Source organism: Xenopus tropicalis, chromosome 1, assembly GCF_000004195.4.
Source record: "Xenopus tropicalis strain Nigerian chromosome 1, UCB_Xtro_10.0, whole genome shotgun sequence".
Classification (NCBI taxonomy): Eukaryota; Metazoa; Chordata; class Amphibia; order Anura; family Pipidae; genus Xenopus; species Xenopus tropicalis.
This window is the reverse complement of record NC_030677.2, coordinates 99,400,571-99,416,088: the sequence shown is the minus strand read 5'-3', so window position 1 is coordinate 99,416,088 and position 15,518 is coordinate 99,400,571. Positions and strand designations below refer to the sequence as shown.

The following is a 15,518-nucleotide window of genomic DNA, read 5'->3' as shown; positions in this document are numbered from 1 at the left end:
GTTTTTGGAACAAAAACAAACACTTAAGTACCTATCAGTGTATTCTAAAGACATAAGAAAACACAACTTATGACACTAGCGTAAAGATGTGTAAGTTAGCTGAAACCTAAGATGGCAGGTCAGGTAAGATGAGTGTCAACACTGAAGATTCTTCACCCTATGGCATATTAATGGTTACATGGACTAAAAACATTTACATATGACAAACATGGTCTTCAACATTCCCCTTAAAACTGAGAAATGTATGAAAGTGCAGCAGCAACCAAATTTCATAGATGCTCCTAAGTGGGTCTGTCTGTCAGCATAAATCGCCAGTTAAAAAAACCACCTATCTGCCTTGATCTGACTTGTGCTACAGAAACACTGGCAAGTATGGAATCATTATAGCACAGGGGGCAGATTTCAGCAGGAAAACACCAAATTGTTCATTTTCACAGCAAAATACTTCCCATATGCACACTGACACTTGGATGCTATGCCGCTTAGTACTTCTGCAAAAAAAAAAAAAAAAGCAGATTGGAGAGGATATGTATTTTCTTCACTGGTGTAAAAGCATGTGTTGAATCATAACATGTATGCACTCTATCAGTTTTTAGCTCAGCGTTTCTTAAAATTCTTAAAGTTGATGTAAAGGTTAACCACCCCTTTAAGAAATAGAAGTCAGAGGTACCAGATGCTCCTTTTAGGACCTATAAATACTACAAAGTGTTGTAAAGCAAGCATCAGGAAGGCACAAATAGAAAATGAGGAATTTATTGCATCCCAATTAAAGTCTAATCCCCAAAAGTTTTCAGTAGTAAAAAGATGTGGGGGAGAGAGTGTGACTTCAGGCCACTAAAGGAGAATGAAAGCTATTCAGGCATTTTATTGCCAATAGACTAGTCAAAATAGTGCAAGCTAGGATGCTATATTTATTCTGTTATTTATACCTGAGTAAACAGCCTAGAAGCTTCCTCTGTTTGTTTAAGATAGCTGCAGCCATTTTAGCTTGGTCTCACTTCACTTCCAGGCAGCAGTGTTCAGGCAAGGAACAACTCTCAGCTCAGATTACAGCAGAGAGGGGAAGGGGAGAGAGGAGCAAACTGAGCAGGCTCTTGCCGTGCCCTAAAGGATTCTTCTGAAGAAGGACGTCTGAAGATCAAGTATATAGAACAGAAGGAAAGAAATATGCTGTTTCTTTTCACTGAGGACTCAGAGTAGCAGTTCTGTAAGTTTTTATGGCTGCATTTCTGATAAAGATTACTTACCGTTTTTACCTTTCCTTCTCTTTTAACTAAAATGGAGATATTTTGGTTACAAGGGACACTAAAAATGAAATGTGCTTAATCAGTTCCAAACCAGGATTTGGTACTAAAATGTTTGAGCAAAATCAATATGAACAAAGGCCCTGGTCCTGATGGTTCTTAGATAACTCAGTTTAGCTTTAGCCAGGCCACTTTTTCTGATTTTCTCAAACTCACTTTCTTCAGGTCTGGTACCTATGGACTAGACTAGAGGAAAGCTAATGCAATTCCAATAATTAAAATTGGATTACATTTTCAGCCTAAAAATATACAGACCTTATAATCTAACATCTGTAAGCTATTTGAAGGTTTGATAAGGGAACACATTCAAGGTTATGTTCTAAAAGAATACATTACAAGTAATAATCAACATGACTTTATAAAAAGCAGATCATCAAGACAAATTTAATAGCTTTTTATAATTAGTAGGAACTTGCACAATGGGGTTGCAGTTGGTGTGGTCTCTTTGTTTTTTTTTTTGTTTGTTTGTTTTTCAAAAATGTCACCACAGTATATTTGTGAACACATATATGCCAAATAAATGCATTTCATATTGGTTAGTGCTCATAACAGAATACTCACAGGCGTTGCCAAAGTTTTTGATACAGTCCCACACAGATATTTGCTTTTTAAGGTCTGTTTATATATGCTCCCTTTAAAGGAATACGGTCATAGGGAAACCGGATTTATAAAAAGCATCAGTAAATAGAACTTATCCAGCAGAATCCTGCATTGAAATCTATTTTTTAAAAAACAAACAGAATTTTTTATATTTAATTTTGAAATTTCACATGGCGCTAGCCATATTCTTCATTTCCCCAGGGTGCCACAGGCATGTTACCTGTGCTCTGATAAACTTCAGTCACACTTTACTGCCGAGCTGCAAGTTGGAGTGATATCACCCCCCTCCCCGTCAGAAGCCGATCAGCAGAACAATGGGAAGGTAGCAGCTCCCAGTAGATATCAGAATAGCACTCAATTGTAAGAAATCAAAGTCCGGCTTGGGACTCCTCCAGTTACATGGGAGTAGGAAAAAGAATAGGTTGCCTGAAAGCAGTTCTAATGTGTAGTGCTGGCTCCTTCTGAAAGCTCAGAATCAGGCAGAATGCACTGAGATGGCTGCCTATACACCAATATTACAACTAAAAAATAATTCATTTTTTGGTTCAAGAATAAAATTGTAAATGGTAGAGTGAATTATTTGCTATGTAAACAATGCAATTTAGAAATAAAAAGTACACCATAAAAATCATGACAGTATTCCTTTAAGCCTGTTTACTATCCACATACAAACAACATTACAAAAAAGAAAATGTAATATAAGCTTTATCTCACCGAAATAAGAAATTGGTCAGAGTATTTAACTGGTTATATTTAGAAGTTTTTTTTATTTCAGTGAAATTAAGCTTATATTAAATTTTAATTTTCGTGATAGGTCCCCTATAAGGAACGTGTACTAAAAATGGTAGTCAATAAAACATCCTTTACTTGGAGAAGGGCTCTTAGTGAGGTGTTGCAGGGTTCTGTTATGGTCATAACTTTTAATTAATTTAACTTGTTCATTAATGACTTGGGGTGCATTAAAGGAGAACTAAACCCTAAGATATAAAATGGCTAGAAATGCCATATTTTGTAATCTAAACTGACTGCACTAGCCACAAGTTTCACTATCTCTATAGCACTAATTATATAGGTCTTTACAGTTGTCACAGGCCTTTTCTTGAATTCTGTTCAGTGACACTGCTCATGCTCAGTGTGCTCTGTTGAGAAGCAAAGCTTAGGGGTTGTTGCAAATTATCAAGCTAAAAATGAGGCTGGCCTGTCATATAAACTGATGCTTAAATTCTGATGCTAATTGCACCGATTCCCGAGCTGCCATGTCATGTGAATCCGAATGAATTACTAGTCAGCCTTATACTGTTACATTTATATTCTATATATGTACAGTATATTGTGAGTCCTCCCCTAAGCTAAGTAACTGACAGCAGCACAAAGCATGTGCAGGGAATAAACAGGAAAGCTGGGGAGCTACTGGGGGCTTCTTTGGAGGCATAGATCTTCCTTGCTAAAGGGCTGTGGTTGCCTTGGGCAATGTCAGAAGCCAGAAATATAATGTACAACATTTCTAGCTGATTTCTTTAGTTAAGCTTTAGTTCTCCTTTAAAATTGATGTATCAATGCTTGCAGATGACACAAAACTATGTATCCTTGCAGGGAGATTTGGACAAACTGGAAGACTATGCAGATGAAATTCAGGACTGATTTTGTATTTTGGGGAAAAAAAATATGCAAGCCACTTATACTCTAAATTAGATTAATTTAGACACGTAGAAACTGTAGCAAGAAGGGCCAGCCAGTAGAAGGAATGGCCATCAAGGTACTTGGAAAGGCTGCAGATATTTTACTGTTATTTTTATCTGAATCATTGACCAGTTTGGCAGGGTTTCACTTAGGCAAAAAGGTTGAACTTAATGGATGTTTTTTCTCAATCTCTTTTACCAAGTTACTACATTTCAATCATGATTTTAGAGAGGCACATTTATAAAATAGATATGGTGGGTTTCCAGTGGACCAGATTTCACTTATCTGTTCTGACAAAATTCTTTACTTTTAAAAGTAGGAAATATCAGTCCTAATTCATACCAATGAAAAGACAAAAAGCACAGCCTTAATGAGAGTAATCTGTGTCTCTTAGGAGGTACAGAGAGGAGGTATTACTTAAAATAAATACATGCATCAAAAAATTACTGTCAGTGGATCACAGTAAGAACATTTCTATTTTATTGCCATGGCAAATTAACCAATTTACTAGTTTTGAATGGAGTTTTGAGGTTTGCTTGTTTTACAGAGGTAATAAATAAACATCAGAACAAGTGCTACTGTAGACCTGGGAACAAGTTGCTGCTGTCTGAGAAAAGATGAAGTTGATGCTTGATCTACAGCTAGCACATATATACACAATGTAAAAGGACATAGGGTGTGGGTTGAATTTTGCAGAAATCCTGCTGTAGAAGCACTTAGGATTGAATAATGCCAGGTTTATAAAGTCTCAAATAGATAACATGATTGTTACACTTGGGGACACCTTGTAAAGAGCGGAGAAGTCCAATCATTTGAACTTTTGATTCTCGAAAGACTGGGTTACTGCTCCTTTGAATGCTGAGGAAGGAAAACAAACACAATTTAGAAAGTCATACAGAAAAAATGTATGATAGGACTGCATAAAGTTTCTTTCCCTACAGGAGGAACCCTTGAAATCCCTGCAGGGAGGAATCTCACAATCACTGTGCAAAGGTCATAATGGATGAGTGTGTCTAAGAAAACCGACTGAAGAGGACCAAAGTTTTTAGACTATTATTTTTAAAAACAAATACATTCTTAAAGGGAGTGATTTAAATGCAGATTAGTGAAAGTAAAACAAATTTATATTATATGAATTTTTCACGATAAATTTTGATCAAGCATACAATTTATATGGTCCATTTAGACATGAAACATATTTGAACAGGCATTGTCTTTTTGTGCTGAAATATGCACTTGGTCTCCTTTCCCAAGATTTAATAAAATGCATAATTCATCCAGAGATCCGATTCTTCCTTCTGTCACAAAATTAGTTTGGGGCGTATTTCATCCTTATTCTCTGCTTAATTTTCTTGTAGAGAGATAGCAGTTTGGGGTTTAAACAAAATCTTTTAAGCTTAATCCCATAGTGTCCAAGCAACTGGCAGCATTTTTTTAAATAAATATTTTGGGTGTACAGACTGACTCTGACAGACTGAGTTATGGCAAAGCATCTGTATAATCCAATATACCTTACAGACTTGCAAAGAGGACAGCTGCAGCAAAAGTCTTACATGACCAGCTGCTTAAGAGCTTTTTAACAGCAAACATTGCAAGTCTTTCCTCTGTTCCTTGTACAACACTTACTGTACAATCTTTGTGCCTCCCTTATTTTGTACTCCCCTCAGCCATACTATTTTAGTTAACACAGCCAGAGTATGGTTTAAAATCTTACAATGTTTAAGAAGACAGCCAAAGGAAGACTGAGAAGAGTTGGGAAAGACAGGCGGAAGTGGTCCAGAAAGAAAATAAGAGCTAAGTGTGAACGGAGAAAAGATAAGGTGGATAGCGGAAGGCAGAAAACTGTTGGTGAAACATTGTAAAGTGTATAATAAGATCTATACAGGGCACATAGAACAGCATGTTTAAGAATTCTGCCCACTCAAGGCTGATAATTCTGCAGAAGTTATCCTAAAATACATGGCCGGTTCAATCTGTACCATTAAAAGAGAATGGTCCTTGATACAAACATGCCCCCAAACTTATTGTTCTAGATTTAAATTTAGCTAGCTTCTACAGCCCAGACTGCTTTTAAAACATGCAGCATTATGTTTTCATTCCTTTTTTGGAGTTTTAATTCTAGTGAACATGAGAAAACTTAGCAAGTTCAAGAGATTTCTGCAGGTCATGTGCTGCTACCCTATGGTTAATTTTCAACCCCTTCAGCATTATGTACTGTTTTTCTTATGCAGGTAATGCTGGCAGGAACATCTTTTTGGGGTACAGGGAGGTAGGAGTCCCAAAAATGTTGTGCATACCAACACTCTCTTTACAATATAAACTGTGTAATATATAACATTTTCTTTTAGAATGAAGTGAAATACCCCTGACTTTTTATTGGAGGGCATGCCTTGGCTGTTAAGCTTTGAAGGATGCCCATGCCTAGGAACAGTAGCAGTGAACTTTACCCAGTCTGTGTAAATTTAGAAAATTTGAGTTTGATTTTAGGTTTGATTTCTCTATCCAGTTTGTTTTTCTGTACTGAAAAAAACCTTTCCTGTGAAACAAACTGGACATCACAAGTACTATACTTTTTGGCTAGTGCAGTATTTAGCACTACTGAAATACATAACCAAATTTTCAAAAATACTGGATTAACACCATTCAGTGTGGGTTGCAAATATGTGAGGATAAGATTCCCTTTAAGAAATGCACAAGCCAAATAAAATAGTGACTACAGAAAAACTATTTAGCTTTACAGATATTACTTCATTAAAAGGAGTGAAACTACTTCATGCATGAGGTGTAAAACACATACTCAGAACCAATAACTAAGATTTGCCAGCAGTGCTAGAGAAGGGAGCTCAGCTTGTATCAGATGTCATTTCACACAGATTTTTTTTCTCATAAATTTCAAAGTGAGAAAATTCAAAAACGGGAACAAATGTGAGGCAGTTTAAGGATTATTGCAGTGCTTTGATTATTCCATTAATTTATTTACAGTTGTCAATAACACAACATTCACTGCAGAACCTTACTAAAGCGTGCTTTGTTTCAGAAGTATTCTCTTCCCTGAAACATCCTACAAGATAAAGGAAAAAGGACCAGATTCTACCCATGTCGGGATGATGTGATGTGGTGATGGGTATTACATTTGGAGGAATATGCATGTAGAAACTTAAATATGCAAATGTGATATTTTCCCCACTGTACCTCTGACTGTCCTGGGATGAATGAGATGGATGCCTTCTGTTACAAGTTTCCCCTGTGTACGGTTTAGCTAATTTAGACCCTGTGCTTTAAATAATTACAGTAATAAAAAAAAGTCACGTTCAAATACCCTTGTCTACCTTAACACTAAACAATTTGTAATTATGTGTGGAGCACAGTTAACCACTACTCAACTATATTAACTTTTTTTCTTAATTTCCTTTCATTCTGACCAGAGTGCAAGATACCATCCTGGTTTTTTTTTAATCTTTGACTCGTTCTGACATATTTATCAAATGGTGAAACAATGCTTACCATAGTTCACCAGTGACAAAGTTCATATCATTATATTTAATTGTGTAGGATTATTCAGGGCCTGTTTATCAGAGGCAAAATGTATGAGTTCAATCTTAGGCCCCTAAAAAATCCTGTACAAGAGAAAATGAGTAATGAAATATGCCTGCAGTGATCTGTACTGGAACCCTTTGATAATTATGCCCCTTTCATCAACACAGTGAGCAAAACCTAACACAAAAAACAACTATAAGCTCAAGCTGAGCTCTCCTCCTCTTGCTAGTTTGTTTACATACAGAGGTGCTGGGGAGAGCTTGCTGGCCTCCCTCACGTGCCAGAAGGGTTCTGCTGCTGGTCAAGGTATGCAGGACTGTAGCATTAATACAAGAAGAGAGAATGTGAATTTAAGGTGCCTAGGATGTCAAAAGGGAAATAAATATAGCAACCAGAATGTGTACCTCCTCTAGTGACAGATTCAGCTGTGTTTAGAGCCTGTCCTCCAAGGTCACTAACAACGCTGTCCACCGTTCGATGGTGCTTCAGGAAAAATGGGCGGATGAACCGGTCATATAGAATCTGAGAGCCATTCCATGAAAATGGAGCCATACACCAAAGTAAGAAGCAACACTGTAGAGAAACCCATTGACACACTGATTAGAAGGAAGCAAGTAAGGCAGACTTGATCAATATCTATGGTAAACAATGTAAAAATAAATTTCAGTCTTGTAATTAGCATTTGATGCAATAAAACCTAACTGGGATTCTAAATTTCTGAATACAGATCTTGCATCTAAATGCAAGATAAAGTCATACTGTTGTTGGCATTATCAACTATTATCATAATAGGTTATTATTATTTCAATTATTTACACCCCTCAAAAGCAAGACTGGACTGTGCCAGCATAATGAAGTATTCATTATAAAACACTGAATTTCAATAAAAAAAAAAGGCTCTCAGAGCAGTTCACCAATACACAGAGGTGAGATAGGCTCTAAATAAATGCAGAAGCTTTATAGATTAATATATGAATTACTAGCATGTGATTTGAGGTGACTGTTCAATACTTAAAAACATTCTCTTTCTTAAGAGAAGCTATAGCTAGCCAAACATGTCAAAAACTGGTCCGGCAATGTGTCTGCTTTTTCCCCTTACTGACCAACTACCTGGACATATATTCCAGGTTATAACTCACCAAGATGAAACTTTCAAACATACCAGATCTGTGATCCCACAGGATTACAGGATTGCAGGATTAGATGTAAAAATTATAAATCAGAGAAGGGGAAAAGTTCAAGCAAATTTTTTAAAGCATTCTCACCTTTCTTTTGGCAAATGACAAACTCAAAATGAATATTTTTAGCACTTTCACCTGTCCCTTAACTACTGACCTTGCCCAGGTAGTAAAATGGAAACCAGAAGAGAAATATGTCAGAGAAAAATTCCACTACACTGAACACGCCATATACCACCCAGTATGTCAGCCATATTGTGTCATCTTTTTTATCTGGGCTTTCAATAGCTTTAACCCTACAAGACAAAATGAGAAATTGTAGATTTTACATTAGTATAGTATTAGCAACAAAGTGTCAAAACACTAAGGAGCAGATTTACCTAGGTGTGAGATTACAGCTCACCACAGAAAAATTCACCCACTTTCTATTCATTCCCAAGTGTTTTTATAAACGGGAGAAAATTAAAGCTTGCCATTTGATAAATACACTTTTAAAAATCCCGTGGGAATGAATAGAAAGTATGTCATTTTTTCTGTGGTAAACTCTAATCTCACACATTGATAAATCTGCCTCTTAACAGGAGAAACATTCTCCAACAGGTACAAACACTTTAATCTACTTTTCCTTCCCCCATCCAGAAGACACTCTAATCTCATTCACTGCTGAGGAATAAATCCGGATACTTACGAAACATAGGCTGGGTACACAAAGCCAATCAGATTGCAGACAAGAGAAGCCCCATAGCCAAATATAAGGTACAGCCCTAGGGAGCAGATGGAACCTAGGAAGAAAAGCATTGTAATAAAAAAAAGAATGAACATTTGTATGTATATCTTTATTTATAAAACACTACTTATGTACGCAGCGCTGTACAGTAGAATACATTAATACAAACAGGGGGTTACTAAGATAATAGATAAATACAAAGTATAACAATAAATACAAATATATACAAGATACAGTTACAGTTGCAATAAGTTAAGAGTCAAAGACACAAGCGGATGGAGGTCCCTGCCCCATAGAGCTTACAATCTATATACATTTACATATTTAGTGAGCTCCCTAGAGTAAGGAAGGGAAATGTTGCTCTTTATATCAGTGTCTTAAAAGGTGGCCAATGGGTGGCATGCTGTGACCTTCACATTAGGATACTCTTATTCACAGACAGCATAAGAAAATGATAAGGCACATGACAGGCCAGATATGTAGATGTGGCTGTAACAGCACCCAAAGCAGATCACTTATTAACCATAACGATTATACAAGAACGACTAGTACCCAAGCAGATGGAATGTGGTATTATTTTTCACCAACATAAAATACAATGTGCAGCAGTCATAAATAGGGGCCACATGTGAGGCTACTGAAATCTTGCAACTTGACCTCGGCTTCTCAGCATGGATTCCTGCAGAACGTGGTCTGGGACGTAAAGCTAATGCAGCGACATAATCCCCCTGTCTGGCTCCAGCAGCCTCACACGTTCTATTCAATGGCTTAGTGCCCCACTTATTAGCAACCCCTCTTACTTTTTTGTATTGAATGTAGCCATATACACGATGCCACACGCAATCACAGTGGAACTATCTACTCCTTCTTCGTCGCACTGAATGATCACGTTTAAATCACAAGCTAGAAGGGTAGTTGTCATTTAAACAACTCTCTATACAAATACAGGAACACTGAGACGGAAGCCCCTTTTAACCCTGTCCTGAGCATGCCGTCTAATTACACGTCCACCTGTTAGCAGATACAGAACTCCTGTCATAGCCCCGAATAATAGCTAGCTCACCCGAAGCAAGATAATACTTTTTGATCCCAGTTTTCTCCTCAGCCTTCCCCAATAACCGGGATACGAAGTTGTCTCCATTCAGAAAGTTCTGGAGGCGCTCCTTGATAGAAGGCATGGCTATGGAGCAAGGTCCAGGTACTGGGGACAAACAGATAATCTACAGGGTCTGAGCCGTATGCGGGCGCACCGGCTGGACTGCAGGGGGGGGGGGAAGTGTCACATGTTCAAAACCCAATCACATCGAAGGGCGTGTCCTCTTCGAGCAGGTGAAGGCGGTTCAGGGAACAAGTGCTGTGAGAGTGTTAGCGTTTAGCTGTATCTCTGTGAATTTAGGTGAGGTTAACGTGCCTTTATGTGCAGGACTTCAACGTAAACCTATTATTATTTTTCTGGTCTTTTTTTTCCATAATTTGGGTAACCCGAAGCTCTGAAACAAATCGTGTTTCCGGGATTGTGTGAATCCAGTAAGCATAGTCAGTTAGTGGTGGTATAAGTAATAACCATTTAAATGATTATTTGGGTATTAATACTTTTGCTTTTAACATCACTTCATATATAATCATTTCCTGCTGCCTTCCAAAATAGTTCCAAAGTAACTGTTAAAGGGGGACTAAACCCCAAAATAAACTGATGTAGCGTTGTTTCCCAAGCGCTTTTGCAATTTACATTCATTTTTTTTATTTTTAGAGGCTTTTGATATATTTGCATTAGGCAGTGCCAAATTTGTGGCATCTGTTTTAAAAAATGAAAGCTTCTAAAGTTAGCAGAGGCAGCTTTTTGCCACCTGCATTCAGATCAACTGGGAGTCAGCAAGCCAAGGGTTAAATGACTTCAGGCAGTGTAAAGATAATAGACAGAGTTTCTGACACTATAGGCCTTTAATAACCGTTGAGCTGAAATCTGCCTAGCAGTATAAGGCTGATGCCAGATGTGGCGTTTTTACACTGTAAATTCTAATTCACTCAGCGGCTGAAAAACGCACAATATCATCATCCATAGAAAACACACTATGTGTAAATACGCAAATACATAAATACGACTTCTCATGCGTTTGCCGAAATACGCCGTTATTTGCACAGCAACTTATTCCTATGTATACACAAAGGCAGCTTCCAGACCTAGCGGAAATACGCAGCGTTTTTTACTATTTTGCACTATTAGCTCCATGGGAACCAGGATTTGCTACGTCACCAGTACTAGGCTGAAAAATGCCATAGTCAGGGGCTGTGTGGCTTGTGCGGCGTTTTTAGGCGGAGAAAATACGCAGCGTAAAAACACCACGTCTGGCATCAGCCTTAAACTGTGAACCAATTAGACTAATATCACAGAAACCAATTAAAACAGAAAAGTATGTATAATGTATGTATAACTTTATTTATAAAGCGACACAAGGGTACACAGCACTGTGCAATCTTACAATATACAAAATTACACACAAGAAAGACGAGTGTTATAATAAATACAATAAATAAGTATAAATGCACAGGGAGTAGGTGCCATGTGGTATGAGACACAGTAGGAAGGAGGTCCCTGCCCCGTAGAGCTTACAATCTAAGTGCCATCTTGGAAGAAAATTGGGGTGACTTATTATTTGCTGTCTTTGATATTCTTTAATTTTTAGCTAGGTTTTTGACATTTATTTTTATAAATCTATATTCCTCATATGAATTAATGAGTTCTTTACTTGGGGGATTCAACAAAAGTGGTGTTAAGCTGGCATTAAATTGGAATAAATTAATTGCCTACACAAATCCACAGTTGTTTAACTGTTCTCTTTTTTATGACATTCTATGCTAGAAATGTTTTTTTTCTTATGTTGGTGGAATATAGTTTCACATTTATGGATGTATCTGTAATTAACATAAACAAAATTGCATTAATAGTGCCAAGAAATGTAGACCTACATCAATCTGTCATTGGGTGTATACATAGATTTGTGTATTTTTTAAATTGTACCCCAAATTAGTTAAAGTTGCACTCAGATCTAAAATTTAGTGCAAAAAAAACACAACAAAAAATAGAAAAGGTATTTACAAATGGAATAAGGCTTTTGTGAAATTAGCATTGTTTAAATGCTCCATACTCCACTAGTCTGACCTGCCAAAGAACATGAAGGACCAGTGCCCTTATGAGCCGCAGCCTTCAAAATTCCCAACAGCTTTTACTTTTTTTCCCCAATATAGGCCTTCGTAAGATATTTAGTACTATCATATACAGTGGTGTGAAAAACTATTTGCCCCCTTCCTGATTTCTTATTCTTTTGCATGTTTGTCACACAAAATGTTTCTGATCATCAAACACATTTAACTATTAGTCAAAGATAACACAAGTAAACACAAAATGCAGTTTTTAAATGAGGGTTTTTATTATTTAGGGAGAAAAAAAATCCAAACCTACATGGCCCTGTGTGAAAAAGTAATTGCCCCCTGAACCTAATAACTGGTTGGGCCACCCTTAGCAGCAATAACTGCAATCAAGCGTTTGCGATAACTTGCAACGAGTCTTTTACAGCACTCTGGAGGAATTTTGGCCCACTCATCTTTGCAGAATTGTTGTAATTCAGCTTTATTTGAGGGTTTTCTAGCATGAACCGCCTTTTTAAGGTCATGCCACAACATCTCAATAGGATTCAGGTCAGGACTTTGACTAGGCCACTCCAAAGTCTTCATTTTGTTTTTCTTCAGCCATTCAGAGGTGGATTTGCTGGTGTGTTTTGGGTCATTGTCCTGCTGCAGCACCCAAGATCGCTTCAGCTTGAGTTGACGAACAGATGGCCGGACATTCTCCTTCAGGATTTTTTGGTAGACAGTAGAATTCATGGTTCCATCTATCACAGCAAGCCTTCCAGGTCCTGAAGCAGCAAAACAACCCCAGACCATCACACTACCACCACCATATTTTACTGTTGGTATGATGTTCTTTTTCTGAAATGCTGTGTTACTTTTACGCCAGATGTAACAGGACACGCACCTTCCAAAAAGTTCAACTTTTGTCTCGTCGGTCCACAAGGTATTTTCCCAAAAGTCTTGGCAATCATTGAGATGTTTTTTAGCAAAATTGAGACGAGCCATAATGTTCTTTTTGCTTAAAAGTGGTTTGCGCCTTGGAAATCTGCCATGCAGGCCGTTTTTGCCCAGTCTCTTTCTTATGGTAGAGTCGTGAACACTGACCTTAATTGAGGCAAGTGAGGCCTGCAGTTCTTTAGATGTTGTCCTGGGGTCTTTTGTGGCCTCTCGGATGAGTTGTCTCTGCGCTCTTGGGGTAATTTTGGTCGGCCGGCCACTCCTGGGAAGGTTCACCACTGTTCCATGTTTTTGCCATTTGTGGATAATGGATCTCACTGTGGTTCGCTGGAGTCCCAAAGCTTTAGAAATGGCTTTATAACCTTTACCAGACTGATAGATCTCAATTACTTTTGTTCTCATTTGTTCCTCAATTTCTTTGGATCTTGGCATGATGTCTAGCTTTTGAGGTGCTTTTGGTCTACTTCTCTGTGTCAGGTAGCTCCTATTTAAGTGATTTCTTGATTGAAACAGGTGTGGCAGTAATCAGGCCTGGGGGTGACTACAGAAATTGATATTGAAATTGATAAACCACAGTTAAGTTATTTTTTAACAAGGGGGGCAATCACTTTTTCACACAGGGCCATGTAGATTTGGAGTTTTTTTTCTCCCTTAATAATGTAAACCTTAATTTTAAAACTGCATTTTGTGTTCAATTATGTTATCTTTCACTAATAGTTAACGGTTTTTGATGAGCAGAAACATTTAAGTGTGACAAACATGCAAAAGAATAAGAAATCAGGAAGGGGGCAAATAGTTTTTCACACCACTGTATCTATTTTTTTGTAAGGTTAGGTTCTTAAAGTCGTGTTCTCTGGATGGCCCATTCTGTCACTGCACTGAGAAAACAAAGAGTGAGTTGGAACATCAGTGACTTTGCAATAATCTTGCATTGAGCTGATTTAATACCTCTTGCGCCTTCCTGGTCTTTAATAGCTCTCAGAAAATATGTTGTCCTGTTTCTACTAAAACCATAATTAGCCCCAAACTGAATTTTGTTTGACATCTTTCTATTGAAACATTTATTCTTTATATGCTAAAGTCTCTTAAGATTCTCATACATATAGGATGTTTTGACAGTCTATTGGCACTTGTATGGGGCTCTATACAGTATTTTCCCAAAAGCCGATATTGGATAAGCCTGATTTAGTTCACTGCTTTAACAGATCATTCCGTGTAGGGCTAACTAACCTATTTCTTGCACCAAGTTATTATTTAACTAGGCAATGATCTATCCTATACCATCCCTCTATCATAGCAGAGTTTTCTTCTTTTTCCAGTTGCTGAATCAATTTATAGCAAGGCATTCCTTGACAGCTTTTGTCTGTGCAGTGCTGGAATATTTAGTTAATTATCGCCTGAAATGCCCGAGGCTCAAAAATACTGTATATTTTATAGAATTTTTGTCTATTCACAGAAATCAGAGAGCAACTGATAATTCTGTTCTTCTTCCCCATCATGGAATTATTGTTTTTCTATAGCATATAATATCCTCCCAGGGAGGGTCCCTTCTCTGGAATTTTTCTGTACATCACAAATCATTTAATATAGTGACATTTATTTACACAAGATTTTGTTTTTGTTTTTTTTTGCAGGTACCATTGCAGGTAATACCCTCCTTTATCCAGCACCACTTTTCCTGGTGTGTTTTATCTCTTTGCAAGTACAAGACTGCTCGTTTATATACTCCGTTCGATCAGCAGGTTTAAATTGGTCAGTTTGTAAGACTGCATTGAGACAAGTACAGCTTCCATGGTATTTTGTGTAGTGCCAACAAGAGGCATGATCACATGGCCCATGGTGTTTGTTATCTTTGGACTCCACTGGGCCTTGGCGATAAAGATTTACACAAATAGCTGGGCAGTACAAGTGCCCACTGGTCCTAAAGAGGTGGAGAGAATTGCCAAGAAACTGGGATTCATCAGCCTGGGACAGGTAAGAAAGTACTGGCCCCTTGAGTATATCTCATCCACTGTTTATATCGTCAGTCTGTTGCAGAAGGTCCTATATTCATTATTTCCAGGGTCTTATTTTTGGAAATGTTGCCAGCTGCATTTTTTCTGTGGTTCAAATAATCCTTAGTGCCTTATCTCATTCTGTTAACTGTTGTTATTTATATGGTATCTACAGTATATGCTGTAAGTGTTTTGCCTGCCCAGCTATAATGTGGCCATGGCTGAAATGCATTCTTCCTCACTCTGTGGAAGAATCTGCTATCTTGTGATGGAAAAATTCTCCATAGATTCATAAATCTTTAAGAAGGTATTACTTTGGTATTTGGAGGTGGCGCTGATGCTTATATATTCTTCAGATAAAGGGATGAATGGGGTGGAGGCTGGGGGTTACATACTGCACAGGGTTGCACTT

General features: G+C 37.7%; 2 protein-coding genes across 6 annotated transcripts in view; one reads left to right on the top strand and one right to left on the bottom strand.

Moving 5' to 3' along the window:
- Positions 1-1,787: 1,787 nt before the first annotated feature.
- reep6 (receptor accessory protein 6) lies at positions 1,788-10,305 on the bottom strand. 2 transcript variants are annotated; one of them, NM_001016051.2, is given in 6 exon segments: positions 3,928-4,442; positions 7,364-7,437; positions 7,526-7,694; positions 8,457-8,595; positions 8,988-9,081; positions 10,090-10,238. In NM_001016051.2, coding segments are annotated over 6 exon segments (609 nt in total). In that variant the 5' UTR covers positions 10,205-10,238; the 3' UTR covers positions 3,928-4,424.
- Positions 10,306-10,341: 36 nt separating this feature from the next.
- Positions 10,342-15,518, top strand: part of pcsk4 (proprotein convertase subtilisin/kexin type 4) — a 32,153-nt gene continuing 26,976 nt past the window's right edge. For 3 of the 4 annotated variants that reach the window (XM_031901609.1, XM_018094405.2, XM_031901612.1), the window contains exons 1-2: positions 10,342-10,422; positions 14,747-15,086. In XM_031901609.1, the coding sequence (XP_031757469.1) occupies positions 14,904-15,086 (183 nt within the window). In that variant the 5' untranslated portion in view covers positions 10,342-10,422; positions 14,747-14,903. 4 annotated transcript variants of the gene reach the window in all.